Source organism: Lagenorhynchus albirostris, chromosome 3 (assembly GCF_949774975.1).
Source record: "Lagenorhynchus albirostris chromosome 3, mLagAlb1.1, whole genome shotgun sequence".
Classification (NCBI taxonomy): domain Eukaryota; kingdom Metazoa; phylum Chordata; class Mammalia; order Artiodactyla; family Delphinidae; genus Lagenorhynchus; species Lagenorhynchus albirostris.
The window spans coordinates 138,045,932-138,072,500 of record NC_083097.1 but is presented as its reverse complement, the minus strand read 5'-3'; the positions used below and the strand labels follow the sequence as shown (position 1 = coordinate 138,072,500).

The following is a 26,569-nucleotide window of genomic DNA, read 5'->3' as shown; positions in this document are numbered from 1 at the left end:
ATTATCCTTAATATAGTTCTTGTCTATTACATAATTTTTTAAATAGTAAAGAAAAATAGTTTTCAGAACATTAAAAAAATTTTCACCACCTTTCTTCCCCGAAAATACCATTCACTTTTCAAGTGACAACCTCTTCAACCGAGGGCAAAAAATCCAGCAGACTATTATAACCAAGAAAAGAATGTTGAAATATTAAAACTGACCAATTAGATGATTGTAGATCAGTTTCAGCTAGTTTGTGGATCTCACTCAGTTTCTCTAGCCTATGCTTTCATCAAGTTAGAAAGCTGTTATATTCTCTCATAGCACCATATGACTTTCCTGTGTAGCATTTACCTGAGTTAAAACTTAATAATTATTTGTATATTGGTTTGATCATTGCCTGCCACCCCATGAGATTGCAAACTCCATGATGGCGGACATCAAGACTTTTGCCCCATAAGTATATACCCAGTTCCTAGAACAGACCTGGCTGCAATACTATTCCTTTAATGAATTAAGAATTAATTCATTTCTATAGTTTATATCTACAGTTTTTTCCCTCACTTATGGTATTTCAAATGTGTTTTCAAAAGCAGTTTATATAAAGGGACTGTTAACCTGCACAAAAGATCATAAATAAGAGTAAGTCATTTATTTCTTCCTACCAAGATAACACTGAAAAGTTATATTCAGTTTGTTTTGGCCATTTTATTTAAATATGCCTAAATAAATTACAGAACTTGATATTTATCTGTCTCACCACATAGACTTTGGTTCTACTACTATACTTGAGTTCATGGAAGGGTTTCAATTATTACAAAGGACTTTTGCTTAAAAAGCATTCTTTATTTTCCTCACTATGTTATTTGGTATTCAGATGGTTTTCTTTATGAATTGGTGGAGAATGTAATATCAGCACTATTTACTTAGCATTTACATGGTACTTTATAGAGTTCCATAATGATTTTTATAATATAGAATTATTACCATATTTTGCCCTCTTATTTCATAATGCAGTGGGGATTAATATGATTTTGAGTCAAATTTTATCTAAGCCACGAATGTATAACTTAAAAGGAGGTTTTTATTTCCTTTTAAAAGATGTGTATTCTCTAGAATATGGAAGAAATGAATAGCAAATAACTTTCCCAGTAAAGCAAACTGGAGAAGCCTTTTACACCTCAAAACAATCCAAGTATTTTCTTACTTTTACGAAGAAAAAGGGTGACTATTGTTGAGTGGTGTGGTGTATTGCACTAGGAATATGGCTGGGGAAGTCTCAACCCTTGCTCTACAACCAACATTCAAGAAGACTTGGACAAGGGGCTTCCCTGGTGGCACAGTGGTTGGGAGTCCGCCTGCCGATGCAGGGGACACGGGTTCATGCCCCAGTCCGGGAGGATCCCACATGCCGCGGAGCGGCTGGGCCCGTGAGCCATGGCCGCTGAGCCTGCGCGTCCGGAGCCTGTGCTCTGCAACGGGAGAGGCCACAACAGTGAGAGGCCCACGTACCACACACACACACAAAAAAAAAAGAATACTTGGACAATATAAAATGTTATCTTCCTTATCTAACTTACAAAGCTATAGAGAGAATAAAAGTGTGCACGAAAACATTCTCAGAAAAAAAAATAAAGCCTTAATTTGTAGAAAGTGTAACTTTTTATTCCTCTAGAAATTAAAACTTAAGCACTTTGATATTAAGTTTTCACGTGCCACAGTTAATCGAGCTCTTGCTCGTTTGACTGAGGTGATTAAAAAGGTCAACTTTAAATATCTATATATTGAAGATAGAGCTATCCAGATATTGAAACAGTAACATTATTTCTACTTTAATATTCAGAATGGTTGCCTCAATATAGAATTTCTGTAGGAAAACTATGGGACAACATTGAGCAAATTATCCTATAAATTTTCTCAGTGGAGGACAAATTCTCTTCTTTGAAAATGGGATGACAAGCAGTAGTTAAGTTTCTGGGTCATGACTGAATTGCAGATTAAACTATGCTTTATTTACACATAACCATTAAGAAAATATACTTTCTTAATGTATTTTTCCCCAGGGACTAAATAATATCATTTAACATGTTATTAAACTCATGAAACAACTGAAGAGTGGATTATTTCTAAGCATATCTGTTTAGAGCTTTCAATCAAAATTGTGAGGTAAATTTGAAAATGGAGTGACTGATGGGACTGAGGACCTCAAACCACACTACTATATAGATTCAACATTTTAATTTATTCAGTGGGCTGATTGGATGCAAGGTATCTATTCTAACTTCTATTATACGAAGGTGAAATCAGATAATTATAAAAACTAAAATTGACTGGTAACTTAATAATCTAGTCTAGTTACTACACTTATGAGCAAACAGTACTGATGAAATGAAACTGATCAAAAAATTCAGAAGGAATAAAACAAAACAGAAAACACAAAATTCAGAAGTCATCAGTGACAGATCTAAAATATAATCAGTTATCATTATCTTGTATGTATACATTTTACAATATTTTATCAGAGAACAACTCCAAATCATTTTTTATTTATACAGAAAAAGTGTATTTAGCAAAAGATACACTGAGATCAGAGTGGCTATGGCCCAAGAGACAAGGGAGGGAGGTGAAAGGCCTTCTGAGATCCTGCTATGGGAGAAGGGGTCTGGGGCAAAGTGGTGAAAAGTACTGGGTTAAGTGCTGAGTTGGCAGGGAGGGGCACTACAGAAGGCAGAGATCTCCAGCTGCATCAACACTGTTGGCAGGTCATGCGTGGAACTCACAGTGACTCACTGCAAACTATGGGGGGGGGGGCGGGAGGGGGGGGGGGTCGATTAGTGCTGCTGACTGGAGTGAGAAACATGTCCTGGTTCCTGGAAAGCACCCACCAAGGGACCCAGGAAGGAACCCCAGGATGGTAGGAAGTATATATAAATGTATACACCTATCATTATAGGACCCTATTTCTATCCACATACATAATTATCATTATTTGATGTTACTTCTAATTATCTGTTGCCTTTAAACAAGTCATTTAATCTCTCTATAATCTTGGTTTCCAAGTCTGTCGAATGTGGTTGACAACAACTATGTCGCAGATTTTAGTAAAAATTGTGTGTGTGTGTGTATATATGTTATGTATAATTATATTTTATGCATTTAAAATATATTATATAACTTTTGTATATGTTAATTAAAATCTATTATATGTTAATATTTATATATTTAAAAAATTTGATTCAGTGTATGTATATACATGACACAAGTAGATTGGAAAATCTGAAAATATTGTATTGTGACTATCTGGTTTCTGACTTTGAAGATGTCACATGGATCTCTTCTAACTCAGTAGCAGAGGATGAATTCTTTCTTTCACATTTACCTGAATAGGTAATGTGCCCATCCCAAATGAAACCCTGAATTTTTAAATTGTTCTGATACCTGGGTGATCAAACAATTCCTGAACTGCACTAATTATAACTTTTTACCAATCTTCTGTGATCACTGAATTCAGCAGAAGTACTTTGGATGACCATGTAGGGGAGGAAAAATAATTTTCCTTCTACTCTTGTAGGTTCTTGGTTGAGACATCCTTGTAATAAAAAGATTCACAAGAGGAAAAGAAAAAAAAACAGAAAAGTAATAACATGTATATTTCCTGTATACATGGGAGATACCCAGAAAGCTGAGTAAGTCCTTCAAATGGCCCAAGCCATCATCTTAAATACCATCTCCAGCTAAAGACAAAAGATGTTGGGAGGAGGGGAAGCCAGTTATGGGAGGTTATTAAGTAAAGCACAGTCAACAAGGGGATGGTTGTTAGGCAGATTTAAGCCCCTACCTTCACCATTGGTAAGTTTCTAGGTATTTAGCCAAACTCTTCTTTCTGGTACAGGGAGGGAGACACCCTTAAAAATGGAGATTTCCATTATAAATGTGAATGCCTCTTACAAAAGGGTAACTTCCACTCAGTTTTAAGCTTCACTTGTATCTGCTGTTCCTTAAAAATAATCAGCCTTAAATAATCCTTATGCCAAAGAGGCATATTTTGGGTTGGCAAATTCTGCTCCCCTTCAACAAGTATATGTCATTCCAATAAAGCCTACTTGTACTTAAGCTGTGGAAAGTCTGCCTTGGAATGACTACGAAGTTATGATGGTGAGAAGCAGCCACAGCCCTAGTAAAATAATATTTACAACAAAGATAAAGTCTCTAAAGTCAGTCTTAACATTCTTCCAGTTTGAGCAGAAATCCTTGATATGAAGCAAATTTTAAAATACGGAGAACAGAGACCTCTACCACTAAATATTCTGTAATTCACTCATTTTGAGATTAGGTATTCTAAACTGAGTCTAGGATATCAGAGACACTTATGTAACGAATTTAAATTAAAAGCTAATTTTTAAATTCCTGCCTACAATCCAGATATTTTGTCTAGAGGGTAGTGGGCAGCTGGATCCTGGGAAATACTGGGTGATAAATATTTTTCTTTTTTTTTCCAGATAGATGTTTGCCTCAGCGTAGACTATTTGAAATGTTATGTCTATAAGCAATTAAATATGCTGAGGAAGTGATTTCATTTTTCTTTTTCTAATAAAACCAAGTGGAGAATTTGGAAGGATAGTAAATAACAAGCTTGTATGGTTCAAGAATCATACAAGTTTAGCAAGTTTCCCAGACCATTTCTATGATAGCATTGTATATAAGATATGTGGCAGTTTAGATAGTTTTGAGTTTCAGAAATTAACTGTCCCACATATAAGAAGAGATATTAGCTATTAACATCCTCACTTCAATGCTTCATATTCCTCTTTGTTTTACTTTTGTAGAGATACAAACTAATGAATTTAGTCATTTTAACGAGAGTGAAAAATATTCCTTGGAGTTATGTAAATGAAAAGTCATTTAAATGTTTCTTTTTTAAAAAAAATTTCCCTTCAAGTTTCTAGGTAGTTCTACTACCACTGTTTACCCAAAAAGCCTTTTTCAAACTGCTCCCAGAATCCCACATTTTTCTAGTCACTTATCTTTCTTCAAGATCAGCTTCAGAGATCAAAGCTCCTATTTTCATCCAGCTCTATTCAACCATTCAAATGGCTTTTTTTTTAAAATGGGATTGCAGCAAACTGAAACTCTGATCACATTCTCTGCACCAAACTGCAATGATTCCATTCTGTTATTACTGAGAAAATGTGAATATCCTCCTATTGGAGAGTTTATATGACACATAACTCCCATTATTTAGAGCTGTTTAAAAAGCTCATCTAAGCTACTATGATAAGAATTGAAAATTAAAATGTATCACTAAGTATTACTTTTTATATGATAATTAGAAAAGAAAAGGTGGGACTGTTGCAATAAGAAGACATCTTAAATATGATAGTATTAGGAAAAATAATAAAATTGCACATTTTAGGTTAAAATAAGACCATTGGAGTAAAATATATAAAAATATTCTCATCTATTCAGTTATAAAGTTGTTTACTAAGATGGATGTAAGTGTGTAAGAAGGAAAGACATATTTCCCTATGTCTTGACTAGATTTTAATCCACAGGTTTCATAAATGGTAAGAACATGAGAATGATATTTCCTATCAACAAGTAACTATAAATTCTCTAATGTCTGAAACAAATTAAGAGTTACATACAACATTAAATAGTAAAATATGTGTGCAAATTTTAATTAAAAGAACTGTTTTTCCAGTATTCCACTAAAATGTATTACACATAAACCATTTCCAGTAAAAAGCCTTCTTCTGAGAAAACTACTTAATCTTACACTCTTAAAGAAAATATATTCTATTTTTATAGTAAAGCAGGGAGGTATGAAAAGTGCTGGTAGAATTAAGCAGGCCCCTCTCTCTGCTTGGAAACTCCAAAGACTCCAAAGAGAGACTTTCACTCCTTTTTTGCTTGGGTCTCTTTTTTACTAAAATCTGTACCTCCTCATTACCTACCCTAGAGAATGGAGGACCAGTGAAGTTAACTAGAAAGTTTCAATAAAATAAAATAATCTTTTAACCCCCATCCCTTTTATCTCCCGTTGTTACAACTACTACATAAGAGTGTCAACTCCCAGGAAAACCTTAGGGCAATGGCTTGATTTCTTCTATAGCTAGTTTTTCTTTCTTTCTTTCTTTTTGAGCAGATTTGGGGTAATATTTTTACAGCTTTATTTCAAAGTGACAGTATAGAAGAGTGCAAGTAATATAAGTACCATGGACCTCTGGAAATCCTGATGGTACGTGTTGGGCAGGGGGTTGTTTTGGTGGCTGGATAAATGATGAACTATATGTGAAGGGATAGTTCTTTGATACCTTTGGTGCAGGGAAGTTCAAAAAAATTTAGGTGCAAAACACTTCGCAACACACACCTGCTCAGGATTTTGGGAAATCCACCACCCCCTTTTCCCATCTTTTCTATTCAGTGCAACAAGGCTCTAAGACATTAATGCATAACTTCACAATTTTGGCATCACATTCACCTGGCTCAGCATATTTTTCAACACTGCAGCAAAGCCAACTCTTTTCCAGACATATATCCCTCCATGCACTGATTAACTACATTCTCTACCCCATGCCTAGCAATGCCCCTCCTATCTCAAGGAGGGGTTAGGGATAATCAGAGCAGGGTCCCCAGATGTCACTAGTGCTCTTCGGCTCCATCGGCCTTCTATCTATACTATAACGATGTCCTGTGTAGATGTAAAGTTGTCCCGTGGGGTTAGACAAGCCTCGTTCCATTTGGCCCTGACAGGACTGCTGTCCCTGGTGCTGAACCCTGTTAGCCCACCAGGGAGTCTGCTGCCAAGTCAATGGGGCTGGATAGAAAACCTGGCTGGCTGATCTTAAGAATGCCTAGGTGCAGGAGCAAGCAATACTTTGGATACAGGAACAGAACCCATCCACACACACACACACACAAACAAACACACACGTCTCCCGGGTGTGCGCCAGGACCCCATTTGCAGTTTTCTCCTCCAGACCCGCACCCAAACGCCTCCAACATGGCCTCAAATGCCGGCATGTATCAGCACAGCCCACCTAGACATCAGACTGCAGTACTATCAAAATGCTACTCCCCAAACACAAAGTCTTTATGACGTTATCATTTCCATTCTAAAACAAATAAAGAAAATCCAATAAATTAATAAATAAATGAAAGTGACCTTTCTCTTTCCTCCCTCCTTTTTCCCGCCCCAAATATTCACATTCCCCTAAATTACAAAGCCCCAAATCCTATAAGAGTCTTTTAAATCTGGGTGGTCTCCCGAGTTCCTCTGTCCCCACCCCTTCCCCCAACCTCTCTGAAACAAAACGACGCCGGAAAGGGCATATCTTACCCCGGGTAGAGCGATAGCAGGAGCAGAATCCACACCGTCATTTTCTGTGAAAATACAGGAGTCGAGTAGACTGAGCTTCCTGTGCTCCATGTATTTGTCGAACTCATCGCTTTTTTTTTTTTCTCCCCTGCCTCTAGCCTCTAGGTTGCAGAAGAATCCCTCCCCTTTGTATTATTATTATGCTTATGAACTGATGGTGGCTCCCCCCACCTGCCTCTAGTAGGTCCCGTCACTGGGGAGCTGTATTGCTAGCAGCTTCGGGAATTAATATTCAGGGGGCAGAAATAAGATCAGCACAAACGCTTGCAGATACCATCAAAGCGTCAGCTCAGGGAGCATCTTCCAAGTCCCGGGGAATAATATAATTGAGGCAGGGGGAGGGTACAGGGAGAGACGCACAGGAGACAAATAAGGGAAAGGGAAACGCATGCACACTCGTACACATACTCATGCCCCCCACGCTCACACATACTCCTCCAGGTCCATCAATTGAGGTTTGTTTATTTGTTTGATTTGTTTTGATTTTTCTTTTAGAGGGCAGCAGGTGTGTGTGTGTGTGTGTGTGTGTGTGTGTGTGTGTGTGTGTGTGTTTAAAAGAAATACACGAGTCTCTGCGTGAGTTAACTATCACGCAGATTAACTATGAGGTCAAAGTGGAAGCAATGCGCGCTGCTGCAGCAGGAATTAACACATGCGTGGTGTCTTTCCAGCGCCTTTTAACCCTTTATTGCCCACAAAAGTATGCAAGGACGGGCTTTCACGGGGACAAGAGGTGCTTTAGGAAGACCATATACTATATCACCAACGACAGAAGGTTTCTCTCTTCAGATCTGCCAAGAATCCTTATTTAAAATCATGCAATATTAGGAATCATGGTTACATTGTAGAGGGAGGGGGAGCAGACGGTGGGGGAGGATTGGCTGTTTCTCTGTAAACCATCCCGTAAGAAAACAGATTTGGTGAATTTTCAGTTTTAATGAAGGGAGAAAACATTGATAGAATTACAAAACAAGAAGAATCTATGATCCCCAGTATTCACTCCTTTTTCTGCTCTCCATCTTTAGTGAAAATGTACAAATACAAACTTCTTGAAGGTTGAAGAAAATAAATGCATGAAAATAGCTGCCTGAGTAAAGTCTACAGACCACAAAATAGGGGGCTGCTCTTTGAAAGGAGGTTGGACAAAGGGGAAGGTCAAGAGGACATTAACAATATAAAGGGATTTCTGTTTGCTCTATGGGATTTGACTTTTGTTATTGTTGCTCTGCTTGGTGACAATTCTGAAAATTTCTGGGGTGGATGAGTGGTGTTAGCATGCTGCCTTCTTGCCTAGAATGTTACCATGGATACTGATACATGGGAGATATCCCTTTATGCCAACCTAGCTCATCCATCGCAGAGGAAATCCCATTCACTCATCATGGAGAAGAAAGTGGAGGAGTGTTTCAAGGTTCCTGCAAAATTGAGACCACAGCAAAGATGTTCATGTAGAAGTACAAGTGAAGAGGACGGATCAGATCCCTTCCTGGAACATAGCAGGGAGTCATTTCAAAACCAGTGCCTTTCCTACAAGAAAGTCTTCCAGGTAGGGAACTTGAGTAAGGAGTCCAGGAGGCATAGAAATAGAACATGGGATGAGTAGGTGCACACTTCATCTACAATCCTAAAATATACTTAAGGAAAGCAGAGAGAAGTACTGGTGGCTTCCTTGAGGCTGAGGAGACACATTCTGAAGCAAAAAAGCCCTAACAGACACGCCTGGAAACCTGCATGCCTTTAGAACTTAGGCAGTTATTTTACGGCGTTTGAACAAAATCCAGTTAAAACAACAACAGCATTCACGTGCAGTAGCCAATTGACTTCTTTTTTGGTGATTAAATTAGAGGCAGAACAAATGCAAATCCGTTTTTTTGCAATTTTCTTATTCCTTACTGCACTGTGAGGAATTTTGGCCTTCCTTATATTTATAATTTTCTTTTTTTTTTTTTTTTTACAGAAAGAGCCTAGGTTGTTAATAGGTGTATACTGTTGTGTTTTCAGTAAAGACATTCTCTCATATTTTTGTAGGCCAACGCTTACATGTTCCCATGCCTACAAAAACCAAGCAAGTGAGATAAGTAAAAGAAAAGGGCTAGTTGTGAAAAAGTAAAGTGGTGGAAACCATGCACACCAGGGTGGCCATACCCCATCTGAATGGAGTTGCCACTGCTCTGTTCCAGGCAGTTGCCAGAGGAAATGGGAATATAACTGTGAGAAATGTCCTAATCTTTAAAATACAAAGGAGGCCAAACCCAACATATATGCAAGGCCACTAGGTTGTAAATAAAAACTGATGTGACAATTCTGCCTTCTACCAAATACAACATTTCCAATTTTCCAATGTAAGTTTTTTCCCCCCCTTGAGTTTAGTGATAAGCATACTGAAGCTGTGAGAATGAATGCTATCACGTTCACAAAGTAGTAATTCAAATTCTGATTCCTTATCGGTATCATAATGATCCCTGTAAATTATAATCTATTTCAATAATGGAATACCTCTCAGCATATTAAGAGAATCCACAGAGGAAATTTTACTGTTTATAGTATCTGGGTACAATTTTAACTGTGCTATTCCTGGCTAGTAAGCTTCAGTTTTCCTCTGTGGAGCTTTCCTATCTGGCGGCTGCTCTCTGAAAAAAAAAGTATTTTAATAAATTTTCTAAGATTTTGCCACACATATATTCACTGGTATTTATAAGATACTTCATCTAGTAATTTCTTTTGTAATCACATTTTAGCTATTATTTAATCTTGCCCATTTTTAAGAAGATATGTTGTGATACATATTTAAATTCCCATTATTTGATAAATGTGATGTTCATATTTTCATTGCAAACAATATATGTGTATATATGCCTACATTTTATACTAATATTTTTACGTTATTAAAACGTAGAAAGATAAAAACTACCACCTGCAACCTCTTATTCAAACAAGCCCTTGTCAATATATTGGAGAATTGTTTGGCAGGTTAATTTTCTCTGAATGAAGTTTACTTTTACTTTGATATTATTATTATTACTATTACTATTATTATAATTACTACACACAGAAGTGAATTATAAGGTCAAAATTTGGATCAATTTGGTTGTTGACACCAAATCTCTTATCACTTGCAGAATTAAAATACTTAGGTTAATGATGAAGTAGACTAACCATCCTGCAGATAACATTTATAACTGGGCGACAAAACATTAAATAAACAACTATGTAAAGTACTAGAAAGTCACCAAAAGCAGGCTGAAAGTGGTGAAGGTTTGACCATAAAAAGAGGAAACTGAATTGGATGAGATCTAGGATTATGAGGATTTTCCCTGAGGATGCTTAAAAAATGATCAAGTTCTCCCTATTTGCCTGGAACTTCCCTGGTTTTAGCTTGGAAAGTCCCCTATCCCTGGAAAACCCTGAATTGCAGAGGTAAAGGTTGGTTAAAATTATTAGAAGGCAACAATCTTACTGATTTGAGGTTTCAGAGGAGAGTTGGAGCTGCCAGAGCAGCTCAAATTAAGGGCGGGGGGTGGGGTGGGGTGGGAATCATAGAAACAAAGTAACAACAGAAAGGTAAGACTCCAGATCTACATGCAAACTTTGTTTAGGTATTTGTTTTTGAATGGAAAGAGCAGAAGGGCACCAAGAAGACTGCAAGAAAGCAAAAACTGAAAGACTGAAAAAGTTGAGCCAGTGTTTTGGCTGCCATTCCCTGTACGAGATACTGAGCTTGGAGTTTGAAGGATTTGCTCTAAGCCTAAGGACAAAACTGAAACTAACCTGAAAACAGTAGAAAACTAATCTTACACAACATTAAAGTGATTTGTCAATAATTTAACTCCGGGAATTCCCTGGTGGAGCATGGTTAAGAATCTGCCTGCCAATGCAGGGGACACGGGTTCGAGCCCTGGTCTGGGAAGATCCCACATGCCACGGAGCAACTAAGCCCGTGCGCCACAACTACTGAGCCTGCACTCTAGAGCCCGCAAGCCACAACTACTGAGCCCATGTGCCACAACTACTGAAGCCTGGGCACCTAGAGCCCATGCTCCGAAACAAGAGACGCCACTACAATGAGAAGCCTGCGCACCACAATGAAGACCCAATGCAGCGAAAAATAAAAACAAATAAATTTTAAAAAATTTTAACTCCTAATAGAACAAAAATCAATATTCTTCAGAGGAGTATTATAATCTGAATGTTGGTAATATATAAAACATCTGAGAACATGGTAAAAAAAAAAGTCGTAAGACATACAAAGTACAAAACAATAAGACATATTGTTTTAAAAATTGCATTTAGTACAAACCAACCAAACCTGAGATGCAATGAGCAAATAAGGACATTCAATCAACTGTTTTAAATAGTTCAAGGACTTAAAACAAAACATGGCCATGATGCTTATATGATCAATGAGTGTACCGTAGGGACTCTCAGAAGAGAAATGGAAACTATTTTTTGAAATAAAGCAAAATAGAAAGTTCTAGAACTGAAATTTATAATGCCTGAAAGAAAAAAAATCATGCATGTTTTAATATCAGATTGGCAATTGAAGAATAACAGTAGAAGAAATGATTGGTAAACTTGAAAACACGTCAACAGAAATTATCCAATATGAAAACCAAAGAGAAAAATATTGAAAAAAATTGAACTACTGGAAACTGTGAGACAATATCTAGCCTCCTGATAAAGTAGTGTAGAAGGAGAAGAAAGAGAGAATAAACATAAACATATTTAAAGTAATATTGGCCAAAAACTTTCCCAAAGTTTGTGAAAATATTCCATATAGATCCAAGAAGCTTAGTAGACCCCAAGCAGGGTAAACACAATGAAAACTATACCTGGGAACTTCATAGTCACACACCTAAAATCTAAAGATTAAATGAAAATTTTGAAAGTAGCCAGAGAAAAATGAAACATTACAATTGCTAGAGGTTAATATTACAATGATGGCTGACTGATCAAAACAACAGGTCAGGAAACAGTGGATGATACCTTTAAAGTGCTGAAAATAAATTATACATAGAATTGTATATCCAGTAAATAGGTCCATCAGACGTGAAAGGAAAAAAAAAGACATTTTCAAATAAAGGAAGGCTGAGAGAATCTGTCACCAGCAGAGATGAGATGAAAATAATGCTAAGGTAAATTCTTCAGGCTGAGGAAAGTGATGGCAGATGGGAACCCAGATCAATAGCAAGCGCCCTGAAAATGGGTAACATGTGAGGAAACTATATAGTTTTATATATATTTCTTTTAGGTGACACCTGACTTTTTAATGCAAAACTTTTAACACTGCATTTTGGAGTTTATAACACATATATGTATAAAATACATGTCAACAACTGCACAAAGTATCCTAGAGTTGGGGTCAGATAAAATTATACTTTTGTAATTTCTTGTCTATTTCATGAAATGATATAGCAACTGTACACGGGGTTTGGTAAGTTAAAGGTGAATATGATAATCTTTAAAGCACCACTAAAGGTAATATAAAAAGTTGTACCTAAAAATCATTAGAAAATTTAAAATAAAATACCAAAAATTATTTTGTAAATGCAAAAGAAGGTAGAAAGTACCAGAGGGGAAAATAATGGGACAAGCCGAATGCGAATAGCAAAATGGTGGTAGAAAATAAGCATGAACACAAGGAGTATTACAAGAGATAAAGAGGTATTCTTTATGATGACGAAAAGATCAACTCATCAAGAAGACATAAATATAATATTTTACACACCCAGTAACAGAGCTTCAAAATAAATAGAAGCAGAAACGGACAGAACAGGGCTTCCCTGGTGGTGCAGTGGTTGAGAGTCCGCCTGCCGATGCAGGGGACGCTGGTTCGTGCCCCGGTCTAGGAGGATCCCATGTGCCGCGGAGCGGCTGGGCCCGTGAGCCATGGCCGCTGAGCATGCGCATGCGGAGCCTGTGCAACGCGAGAGGCCACAACAGTGAGAGGCCCACATACAGCAAAAAACAAACAAACAAACAAACAAAAAACGGACAGAACAGGAAAAATAGACAAATTCCACAATCATAGTTGGATACATTAAAAGTCCTCTGACTTAACATTTGTAGAATAATATACCCAATAATTGCAGAGTGAAGTAAAAAAGGTACATCTTTTTCAACTGTTCATAAAATAAGCCTCAATAAATTTCAAATTTTTGAAAGCTTGTATATTTTCTAACTACAACAGATTTCAATTAGAAATCAAAAATGTAAAATATGTAGGAATGTTTCAAAAAGCTTGAAAATTGAAAAAATAATACTTCTAAATAATATGTGAATCAAAGAAGAAACCACAAGAGAAGTTGGAAATGCTTCAAAATAAATGAAAATGCAACATAACATTTGTTTTGTGAAGCTAAAACAAGTCTTAGAGGAAAATTTATGCCTGTAAATACACTGAATAAAGAAAACAGTGATCTAAACTTCTGACTTTAGAAGCTAGAAAAAAGAATAAAGAGCTGTATACATATATTCATTTGATTTTCAATAAAGGTGAGGCATTTTGAAGGGGAAAGATGAATGTTTTAAAGTAATGATGTTGGAACAAAGGATTAAATTATTTTAAAGAATAACATGTGCCCTTTATTTTATGTCACATGCAAAAGCTAAAATTATTAATTTTAAGAAAACAGAATATCTTTATCACTTTGGGGTAGGCAAAAATTTCTTAGAGAAGGTATAATGTATTAAATATAAAATATGACTGATAAATTGGTCTTCATAAAAACAAAAAATATCTGTTCATCAAAAGACTACTAAAAGATGAAAAGGCAAGTCACATACAGGGAGAAAATATTCACAATATAAGTGTCTTACAAAGGACTTGTATCCAGAATAAAGAACATAAAGAAATCTTACATCTTAATAGTGAAAATGCAAACAACCCAATAGAAAAAGGTCAAAGTACTTGAACAGACTCTATGAAAAAGTTATAAGTGTATCTAATAAGCACATGAAAAGTTTCTCACCATCAGAATTCATTAAGAAAATTCAACTTGAAACCAAATGATATCTTTCACATGCACTGTAATGGCTAAAATCAGCAAAAGTGAAAATGACAAATTTTTTGAGGCTACAGAAAAATCCTCATGCATTTCCTAGAAAGAATATTAAATGGTACAACTATTTGAAAAAGATTATGGCATTTTCTTTCAGTGTTAAACATTCACTTTCCATATGACCAAGACATTCTACTTCAAGATGTATATCAAAGAAAAATAAAAGTATGTTTACCTCAAAAAGCCCTGTGTAAGAATTGTATAGACAAATTTGAAGCAATCCAAATACCAATAGAAGAATGGATAATCAGATTCCAGGGTATATTTAGAAAATGGAAAAACACATTATTCAGGAATAATCTAATGAATAATTTATTCACATATATTAATATATAATATACATATATATACACATACACACACACATATATACATTCAACAACATGGTTGAATCTCAAAAGTACTATGTTAAAAGAAGCCAGGCAAACACCAGTATATATTATATGATGCCATTTATATGACCTTCAAGGGAAGCAAAAGAAATCTATGTGATTAAAATCAGAACAAGGTTGCTTATAATGGTGAGGCACAGGAGAAATTTCTGGGTACAGGAAGTATTCTTGATTAGGAAAGTTATTACACAGGCTTATACACTGATAAAACTCATAAAATTATGTACTTAAGATCAAATCACTGTCTATTAATTTCACCTTAATAAAGTTTCTATTGATAAAATAAACATTATCCTTATCAACAGCATAATCTGTGACAGGCAAAGTGCTGTGTGACAGGCCTTATTTGATCCTCATAAAAAAGCCAGAAGGCAGGTAATATTATTGTCAAGTTTTTACACATGGGAAGATTAGTTTAGAGAGGCTAAATTACTTGTCCAAGATAACCCACAGTACCCAGTTTATAGTCTATGGCAGAGCAGATTGTAAACCCAGACAGTCTGATCTAAGAAACTGATCTCTTAAGCATGGTTGTATACAGTTTTCCAATAACATAACTGTGGCAATAAATAACATAGTTACTAATTCACTTCCTTAATCATGAGCTATAATAAAACTTCAGAGGAAACATGATTTAATACAAAGATCATAGAGTCTGGAGTCAGAAATCTTAGTTCTGTCATTAACTCTATGACTTGGGAAATTACTTCATTTCTCTAACGCTTATTTTCTCATCAATAAAGTGATGGATGATACAGGTGATATATAAGGATCTTTTCAGTTCTAAGCATTCAGTGACCTATAATTTGACTAGAATTTCCTTGGGAGTGAGGTGGGAGGAGATATCTACAGCTCCTTCAAGGAAGTTAGCTTAACAGCATGACATTAATAGGGTCAATGTCCTTGTTATTGCACACTAAAATAAACTGGAAAAAAAAAAGTTTGACTCGGTCATCTCAATCTTAGTCTTCTTAAATCTTATGGGAGAGTTAAAGTACCTCATTGCTCAGGATATTAGATGAGTCTGTCAGAGTCTATTTCTCCCGCTCTGAATTTGAGCTGACCTCAAATTCCCTTTGTCCACCGGAATGTACAAATATGTCAGTTCTAAGTCTGGGCCTCAAAGAGCCTCTTTATTTCATTCTTCATCCTCTTATAATGCTCCTGTCATCATGTAAGTACATCAGTTCTTCACGACAACATTGTATTTGTATACTTGTCAGATCCAATGCTCTCTCCCCAGCATCTAGAAGAGGGCCTGGTACATACTATAGGCTTATTGACTATTTGTTCAAATCTAAAAGTTGAGTCTTAGAAAGTATCCTCTGGAAACATTGTGTCAGTTTATATTTGCAACAAAAATGTATGAATGCCAATTTGGCCATTCTTTTTGAAGCCATTCTTTTGAAGATATATATATCTCCACACACACATATATATATACACACAGGTTTTGTTTCGTTTTGTGTTTTTTTGTCAAAAGTAAGGCCTGAAAAACTAAGGCATTCTCAACATTGACTCAGAATGGCACATGATATAAGAACTTGATCAATGCTGTGGATTATCTTGTGATGATTTTCAGATGTTCTAGGCAATCATGACACAGTAAAAGACTTTTCTCAGGCTAACGTCTCTCACTGCTAATGATATGCCTTCTAGGGACTTTCTTTTAGACTTTGGAGTCACAGGGGCATCATTCAGTGTGACCATTAGTGGATGGCACTCTTGGGACAGAGAGGCCTGGAACCACAGTATGAATTTCCCCCTCCTGGCTTCAGAATCCCTTCAAGTACCCAATAAAAGAGGATTTTAAACTGCAGGGGAATAAAAAGGACAAACGAAAATGACAGCAAATGATTATAGTGATAATTTATGGCATTCTTGGAATTCTTTTAATTAATTTCCCTTTTTGGGGGTTCAGTTAAAAGGTGAATCAGTTCTTAAATGACTGATTTCATCTCTTAAAAAATTTAATTATAAAACACAAATATAAATAAAATCATTATTGTAGCCATCACAATTTATTTGGCACAGTTTACAGCAGAAGAAAAAAACATAGAAACTCAGGAAATACAATATGGGCCTACCAAACTATAGTTTAAAACCATCAGACTACTTTATTGAGGAAAAATATTTCAGCACTTCAAATTAATACTTCATAGAAAACATGGTTTCTTTAAACTTACAGAAAATATGTAATAATTTCTATTGCCTTTGTCAAAAAATAAGAGGTTTCAGCAGGAAAAATTAATCCATGTTTTTTTTTGTTTTATTTTTTTTGCGGTACGCGGGCCTCTCACTGCTGTGGCCTCTCCCGCTGCGGAGCACAGGCTTCGGACGCTCAGGCTCAGCGGCCATGGCTCACGGGCCCAGCTGCTCCGCGGCATGTGGGATCTTCCCGGACTGGGGCACGAACCCGTGTCCCCTGCATCGGCAGGCGGACTCTCAACCACTGCACCACCAGGGAAGCCCTATCCATGTTTTAAGTTTTATTAGAAATTTTATCAGTCACAACTGATAAAGATTTTTTACATTTGTCTCATCTGCATATGAGCAAATAATACTAAGCTCATAGAGCTGTGTGGGTTAAATGAATTAATACATGTAAACAATTTATACAATTTCTGATCCGTATTAAATATTCAATATTATTATTATGTGTTTTTCTATTATCGGACAACATTCACCAAAATTTATTAGTACCTAATAATTACAGGCCTCAATCTAGACATCATTTAAACAAAGTTGCATTAAATACATATTTCCTGCCCTTGAGGAGCTTATAGTTTAGTGACTTAATTTTCTGCCATTCTCACTCTCACTGGAACACAATGTAATAAGTCCTTTCCCAATGCTCTTCTATGTTTCACAAATACATATCCAACTGCCTTGTAGACCCCTTCACTTCAGAGTCTCCTGGAACAACAAGTTCTGTATATCTGAGACATAAGTTTGTAAAAGGTCTTTCTCACAAAACCTCATTTAAAGTCTCTCTGTGGACTCCTCATTTCTTCCACATGAAATCCCAGGCATAGCTTCACAGCTTTCCCTGGCCCTGTAGCTAATAAATTAAGAGGTATTTAACAGGGCTTAACATGTACTGACACAATTCAACTTAAAACTCTAAACACTTTGCAATTTAAAACATTCCTGCTGCACTGAAAAGATTTACTTCAGGATAAGAAATCTGAAAAGAAAAGGGGAAGACTAAATGACATTTCTTATTTTTCTTGGTATACCTTCCCTCACTCTTTCCCTAACACAACACTCCCACACACCCATATGTACACGTGTAAACACAAACAGCTACATGCCAAATAGCTGCTTTTTAACAAGGAGTGGGGTGAAGGGTAGATATCACTTGACTGGTACATTAAAATCTGGTGTCAGAACCGTAGATACACAATTACTCTCTCTCTTTTATGAGGCATTTTTGAGAGTTCTTAAGAGATATCCGCTAAGCTAAGGGCTACCAAGAAGTTTCCTGGTGTAGAAAATGTATTTGAGTGGTGGTGATGATCTCCCTCAGTTGTTGCATCTCTAGGAGATCCCTGTCTTTTTGAACAGAAGTCCTTTATGTGAAATATTTCAAGATGGCGCACAGCCAACCCCCTTTCCTGGGAGCCACATATGACTCATGGAAAACACACAATTTTGTTGCCAAGCTCTGAAAGGGCAGAATGTTTCCAATGTACCCAGTCTCTTCCTCTGTTACCAGAAAGCTCTAGTCACAGTCTCTTGCCTTTAGACTGTTACAATTGAGTCATGTACAGATCCCTGTGTCCTCCAGATTCTTCAAGGAACACATGTCATTCCCTTAAGTAGTTTTCTTGAACTCCAAACCTGTGGCTCAAAATGAGGGGTAAATTCACGATAGCTAAAAAGTGGAAGCAAGCCCAGTGTGCATCAAGAGATAAATGGATAAGAAAATTGTGCTACATATGTATGTATGATGGAATATTATTCAGCCTTAGAAAGGAAATTCTCACACATGCACAGAATGTGCATAATGAGGACATTATGTTAAGTGAAATAAGCCAGCCACAATAAACATTGCATGATTCCACTTATATGAGATATTTAGAGTTTTCAAAATCCTAGAGACAGGAAATAGAATGGTTGCCACCATTAGTGGTGAGAGAGGAATGGGAAGTTATGATTAAATGGGTATAGAGTTTCAGTTTTACAAGATGAAATGAGTTTCTGGAGATGGACGATAGTCATGGTTATACAATATTATGATAATAATTAGGAGAGAGAATTCCTTTGACATTATCTCCTCAATTCACATGAGTAAAGCAGCTATTTACTTATAAAGTTTATTCCTGCTTGTTGAAATCCTATTTTGAGAAAAAAAAAATTGAACTTAATTATCCAGAAACCTAGCCAAACCAGTATGCTTTCAAGTCAGTTTATCAAATCATTCATTCATTCACTTAACTAATATTGTTAATTGTCAACTAAGGTGTGAGACACTGTGCCAGGTGCTGGGGCTATAAAGGTAAGTAAGCCATGATTTTTGTCCTCAAGACCCACACAAATTCATGAGGAAGGCACTGTGCATACACTTTGGAAAAATGATTGAAGATGGTGAAATAAATGTTGACATTCTGAGAACTTACACATGGCTGGTTGTGGGGACTTAATACTGAATGGAGTATCAACTAAAACTTTGTGAAATTACTGTAGTTCATTGATGTTATGTTTGTGAAATTAGATAGTTTAACACTTTTATTACTTCAGACATTTCCATTAATCAGTATAAAGTTAATTATTCAGTGAAAAATTATTGAATGTAATGTAAGGCCTGAAATTGACTTTAGAAAATATGCAACCAAAGCTTCTCTTTGTAATAAAAAGGCAAATTAGGCCCAGAGAAATTTAATGACTGATCCAAAGTTACCGAGCTGATTAATAACAGAGCCAGGATGGGCAATGCAGATTTCCTGACTACTAGGCCTCATCTGCAAGAAAACTACTGACTACTATGACCCCTACCCCCAAGAAGAAAACTTCATTTTGTAGATTAAAACAAAGGTGAAGATTATCACTATAAAGTATTTTTCTTTCAGTTCTTCTTATGGAATACGCTGCAATATGTGAGATTGTTTTCTATTTATTTAATCCAATCTTCAAAGGATGATTTACTTTTTGAGTCCTGATATTTAACTCTTCTATATAGCAGAACACCATTTGTCATTTATGATACTGGGGATACAGAAGAAAAGTGTCCTAGGGCATGGAGGGGATTCAGTTAGGTAGTTTTCGCTGGCTGAGAGTTTAGTTTAATGATAGAACTTGGTTTGAGCCATTGAGTTGGTGACACTCTCAACCTCCTATTCTTCCCTTCAGATTGTTTTCCTTTATTTCTTTCTTGGAATCTCAATTCTACCCAGGTACTTACCCAACGGACAACCAACTATTTTATTTTGGTTACTTTTTAAAAAATACTTATACCTTAGGTCTACAGCAATGTAAGCAGTGATTATACGTTTTATTTCTATTTGAGAAAAATTTGCGTTTTATTTCTATTTGAGAAAAATTTGTTCATTTTAACTACACTAGCATAAGGCTTTTAGTATGAGCAAAGAAAAATGAAAAAAAAAATGTTCCTTTCTAACGTAAGAACTCAGACTTTCAAACATTTTTCATTTTCCTTTAGACCATATTAACCTTGTCATCTCCAGCTGCCTGGGGAAAACCTATTTAGTCATTTATCATTTTATTTCAGACTCTGGGCTTCTGTCTTTAAACAAATGAAAAACTTTTGGAAAATTCAAACTCCAATGTGATATGTAGCTACTTAAAGGGACTATTCTTTTTTTTTTAAACATACTTAATAAATAAATAAGGAATTAGTGAATGCTTTTGCCTTAGAAAATACTGACTGTGCCAATGTTATTTCTGAGAAATGTAAGTCTTTATATTTCTATAATATTCACATTTGGCTAGTTGTAGAAGGAATCCATACTCTAGGTACAATGTTTGGAAAAATACTGAATAAAAATATTTGAAATTCCCCTTTAATGCTATTCCATTGGTCATAACATTCTTTGAAACCCTAATTGTGATGACTAGATAATATTTCATCATTTTTATATTCCAGTTTTTTAACAAGTCCTCTTTTATTGGGCATCTACACTGTTTCCAAATATCCACCATTACAAATAACATAGTAAGGATATTCTTGTATGTAAAGCTTTGATTGTCTCTCTACTTAGTTTCCTGGAATCATTTCTAGACATCAAGTTGCCGAGTCAAAGGACAAGTATTTTTATAGTTCTTGATTTTTTTTTTATCAATATTGCCAAACTGTTGGAATGTGGCAGCAACCAATTCTTAGAAATGGTCTCTCCAGAGTAATAGCTCCTTTCTTCCACTTGCTCAACTACTGAAGTTTCAATGTTCTCATGTTCTCTTTCCTCATGAGATACCTTCCTACTTCACCCTGTGTCAATTACTTCATTTAACATATGGTATGGAAAACTTATCATGTGCCAAACAATATGCTCTAGATGTCCTGATGGTACACCAGTGAATAAAGCAGGAGGGGGTTTGTCCCTTCTTTGGGTTTGTTTTCTAGTTGGGGAGATAGATATTAAACAGAAAACACATACTAATAAATATGAACTAACAAGTTGTAATAAGCACCATGGAAAAATTAAATAAGTTGCAGTGAGACATAGTAACAGGGTGGAGGATGTGACTATATTGAGATGGGACTCAAGGAAGGCCGCATGTAGTCCTTAACAAATCCTGCTTTCTAATGCATCATTTGTTCTAATTAATATGTGCCTAATAGCAACTCTCTCCCCGTTTATCATAATACTTCACATCAAAAGATATCAAAGCCAGTAAGTAAATGCATTAGATTTTACTTCCATAGTCACAGGAAAATATTTTTATAGCGTATAGCTTCAGACAAAAATCCAGAATCCATAAAGGTGGGTGAGGTAAAGAGAAATCTTCATAACAAAAGTGAACTGTAAAAGTAATCAAAGCCAAACTATAGACTATGAATTTTTAAAAAAAAATATTTGACTCTAAGGTTAATATATTATTCTGCAAAGAGCTCCTATAATTGGTAAGTAATTTTATCCCAACAGAGTAATGAGAAAAGGATCAGACTGGTGCAGCCTCTCCCCCCAAGATGGAAAATATCTGTGGCAGACATTGATGGTTGCTTAACCACAACCAATTACCACTTTATTTCAAAAAACAACTAATTTTGTCCTCTACCCTTCTCAGCACACACACTCACTGCAGAGTATGCTGGTCCTCGTTCCAATTCCAGGGTTGAATCCTGAGGAGTCATTTGGTTTCCAGTGATTGGCTTAATCGTGAATTTCTGACACAACTCAGGCCAATAAGAGGAGAAATCTGCTGCTAAAATTCTGCAGAAGACTTGCCCACTATTTAAAAAATAGACCAAAAGATCCATTTCTGCCTCTGGATGGTGTCAGGTCTAAAACGGACACCTGGAAGAGATGCAGCTCCTTGTAAGCACCTTGGAGAGCTAGGTGGGGATGGGATAGCAGAGGGGAGTGGGGGGGAGACCTGAAGACGACTCTCCTCATCCCCCAAATTAGGGTTACACAAGACAATGACTTTTCTTATTTAAATAAACTAAAATTGACACTCTGTTAGTTGCAACTCAAAGTAGACTGATAATATGTCAAACACTGTCAATGGTAACATAAATCATGGTAATATTTTTGGATACTCATCAGCAAACAACTGTAAATAAATTAAGATGTTCACCTCCTATTGTCCTAGCTAGCAATACTAGAAAATCTTAGGCATATGCCCAATTTAAATATAGTATATACCTTGTAACCTTACTTTTAAAAGCAAAATAATAAAAGCCTAAATAAACTTGGTACATTATGGAATATCATAGAGTTCTATGGAGCACTATAAAATTTTAAAATGTAAAAGGTGGATCTATAATACTTAGGTTGGAAAGTATTAATGTCAATACAAGTTAATCTATCTATGTACTTATCTATCCATTCATTTATTTATTGTATGGTCCCACTTTACAAAAGAATCATATATGAGACAAGTTTTAACATCATACTCTTAGGCAGAAAGGGAAAATTGTGATGGAATTCTGAACAGCGTTCAAACATCTTAAAGATCATCTACTCCAGCCTTCCCATTATATGAAATGGGAAACAGTTCTGAAAGGGGATGTGACTTGCCTCAGTTCTCACAGACAGAAAACAATCCCAGAATCCTGAATTTTACACTGTATATGGATAAATTTGTCCCTGATGATGAGATAAATGTGAGAGTGATGCCAAACTGGCCTTATGTAGAGGGGAGATCACAATAATATTATTTCAGGGTTTCAGAAAAGTTCTCTTCTACTGATACATTAAGTGACGCTTCTAATTTCTTTAGGGACAGCATGCCATAGTGCTTAAGACATCGAGGGCTAGCTAGAGTCAGAAACATTTAAATTGGAATTCTGAATTTGTCATTTCCAGGTTTTCAATCTCGGTTAGTTGTCTTAATCTGAGAAATGGCTTCTTGTTTTATATAATGGAAATAATCATTAGAGCAATGTGTAAGAACTGTTTCAAAGGCTTAAGAAACACATTAACATCTGAAAAATACTGGAATTTACCATCCTACAGTTTTGTACTGCCAAAGTCCCCCTAATCTTTTTAAGAGGTACACTTTATACCAAAGATTTGCTGAGAACTGAGATTTCCAGTTCTCTGTCAGCAGAGCAGTGCTTCAGCACAAGATAAAGAATGGAGAGGTATCATTCCCCTATATTTTTCTACACATTGGCTGATGCTTCAATCGCAACACCTGATTATCCCATGCTCATGTGTACAAACAATTCATGTGGAAGTTGCAAGAGTCATTAATAAATATAATTGCCAGTTGAAGTTTAGCCAACAGCTGACATTACCACCACAGTTCATTTTCTGAAGGCTTCACAGCATAAGCTTGGACTGATGCTGAATAGTCCACAGACTATTCTGTGGACTGAATAGAATACAGAGGGATCATGTTGAGTGACAGTTTTCCAGTTTGACAAAACTATAAACGTCATCCAGTCAATAGACCAGGAACTATGGAATCAAGCAGTCCGTCATCTGCCTTATTTTTATATTTAATTTATTTAATCTATCCAGCTTCTGCATGCCATATTATTTTTGTTTATGTCCTAGCAGACAGGATTCCTCCATCCTCTATTATAGATCAAGGGGCTGTAATATCCCTCTCCCCATGCCTAGCCAAGTGGGAAACAAGCAGTGGACTCCCGGTCAGTCAGCACATGCTACCACATTAGACTCAAAGATGAATGGCTGATTTAGAAATTGATCAAGGTGGTAAATGTGGTTAGTATCAAATATCAAAACTATTCCTGACATACAGCCTTGGTTGTATTCCCTGTTGCCATATTTCCCTGATGTTACTGGAAGAAAATTGTGACTAGAAAGAACATTATCATAGGATAGAATTCAACAGAGTTAAATCTGGAATCAACCCTTAATGCCCATTTAATCCAACCCTCTCATTTTATGACAGCAACACTATACTCTGTGACTATATAGGTTACCTAAATTTGCTGTGTCTTGCACATTACTAATCATCACATAAAAACAAAAATAATAATCCTATATATACACAACCTTGAAAAAGTTGTGAAGGAAATTGGTATGTGCAAAGTTACTTTGAAAATTCTGAAAACCATAAGGCATTAATAACAGCACGATAGGTTATTTTTCCCCCAGTTTCACACTTAAATAAAACATAGCTCCCTCTGGAGGGTTAAATAATTTTTTTATTCCATTTCATTCAGAACATTCACCTGACTTCTCTCACCTTTTGGTCTTATCCTTTTATGAGGACTAAGAATCTAAAAACAACCAAGTAGGATGTAGGTCGCATGATATTTGTAGAGAAACTTGATTGAGACATACTTCTATATTTAAAGTGAAAATTCTTTGGCCTGATTAAAGAGAAGATGAATCTACCCAAAGACTCCTTTTTTTTCTTCTTCTTTTGTTTAACTCTAGAGACCAGATTAATATTATAGGGTCTAGATCAGGGGGAAAGAAAGGTACAGAAGGATGAAAAGGAAATATTAAGGACAAAGGGAACTTTTAATAACACCTTGAGAGATCAAAAGATAAAAAGTATGCTTTTGTAAAATACCTTTTTTTCTAATATTTTTATAGAGTGTATATATACATATATATACATATATATACACACACTCAATTTCACTTCAGTTTGCTTCTTTGCTCATTCTGCCACCCCATAATGTATTCTAACAATCTATTTATATAGCCTAAATTCTCTAATTACTATACCTTTTTTAGAAAGGGTAGAGCATAGAATAGAATAAATTTTAGCAACATTTCTCAAAGTCTATTATACAAATCACTAATCCCATGAGATGATCCTCCAAAGGAAAAAAGCATCATAATCAAATGAATTTGAGGAACAATGTGTGCAATGTCTCCGATTTAGAGGAGAATCAAAAAAGAGTTTAGAGGTTTTACATCCTCTAAAATGTTCTTCAGTAAAGAAACCTATTACATTTGGCAATATACTTCCCAAACATATTTGCCAGTGAAAACATATTTTGCAGAACTTATGTTAGGTGGAATCAACGTTATGGTGGTTAAACATCTGAGCATTGGTGAAACCTGCAGCTGTGGCTAGACATGGGGTGTTGAAGGACTGACGTGGACCTTGGGCATCTGACGTGTAACACAGGAAGATGAAACCTGTGTGAGTTGACTTTAATACTTTCTAATTCCCCAACGCTTTTTTGAAGCCTGATAGCTTGACTTCCCTTGTGATGGACAATTCACAATGGAATAATAGTGATATATCATCTTACAACCAGATTCAATTCATCAGACATACGTCATAGCTCTTGAAAAGAAAATGGGTGTCAAATGCATGAAGTATTGACCTGGATTTAGTGTCTTGCTGTGCACGCACGCACACAAACATGTACACACACATGAAAACATACCTCCAAGAAAATGCATACTAAAAACTTGGCTAAGAACCTGGCTTCTGTGAGAGTCAAAATGATACAGCTCTTATCAGTATTTATTTAAATATAGTATATGCCAAAATTAAGATGCAAAGCCTAAGGCCTCACATTAATTACACCACAGATGACAAATAGATAATGACAGTGGCTGATGTCAGGAATTTAAAGTAATACTGTGTGTTTTGTTCCATCTCTTTTTAAATTTTGTTTGGAGTTTTGTTATTTAATCAAAACAATACCTATTTTAAACACACAAACAATTTTGTCTCATTCTCATTAAATGATTTTTAAATTAAATATTTAATAGTTGTAAAAGATTACTTATAAAATATATATAAAGTGTAAAGAATAAAGATACGGTGATCGCCTGTGGGCACAACAGTCAGTTTAATAAAAAGATTATTATCATTATCCTGAGGTCCTCTGTGTTCTCAATCCTTTCCCCATCTTCTTTACATCCTCAGAATGGCCACTGTATTGAGTTTCTTTGCTTTTCTTTAGCTGTATTTGTTTATATCCCTAAAAATACCCTGTTTCATTTGGAATATATGTTAATAAAATGATATTATATATTCTTCAATTATTCTTTTCACTCAGCTCAAATCTTGTGATTCATCCATGTTGTTTAATGTAGCTATAATATAATGATTTTGGCTCTGCTGTGGGACAGTTTGTTGAATTAATATATCACAAGTTATTTACCTCTTCTTATGTTGATAGTTAT

The 26,569-nt window shown here is 35.8% G+C and overlaps 1 protein-coding gene across 5 annotated transcripts in view; it reads right to left on the bottom strand.

Annotated features, from left to right (window-relative positions):
- GABRG2 (gamma-aminobutyric acid type A receptor subunit gamma2) overlaps positions 1 to 7,428 on the bottom strand; it is a 123,306-nt gene extending 115,878 nt beyond the window's left edge. For all 5 annotated transcript variants that reach the window (XM_060144159.1, XM_060144160.1, XM_060144161.1 and 2 more), the window contains exon 1: positions 7,322 to 7,428. In XM_060144159.1, the coding sequence (XP_060000142.1) occupies positions 7,322 to 7,428 (107 nt within the window). The remainder of the gene's footprint in view (positions 1 to 7,321) is intronic.
- Between the last annotated feature and the right edge of the window lie 19,141 nt (positions 7,429 to 26,569).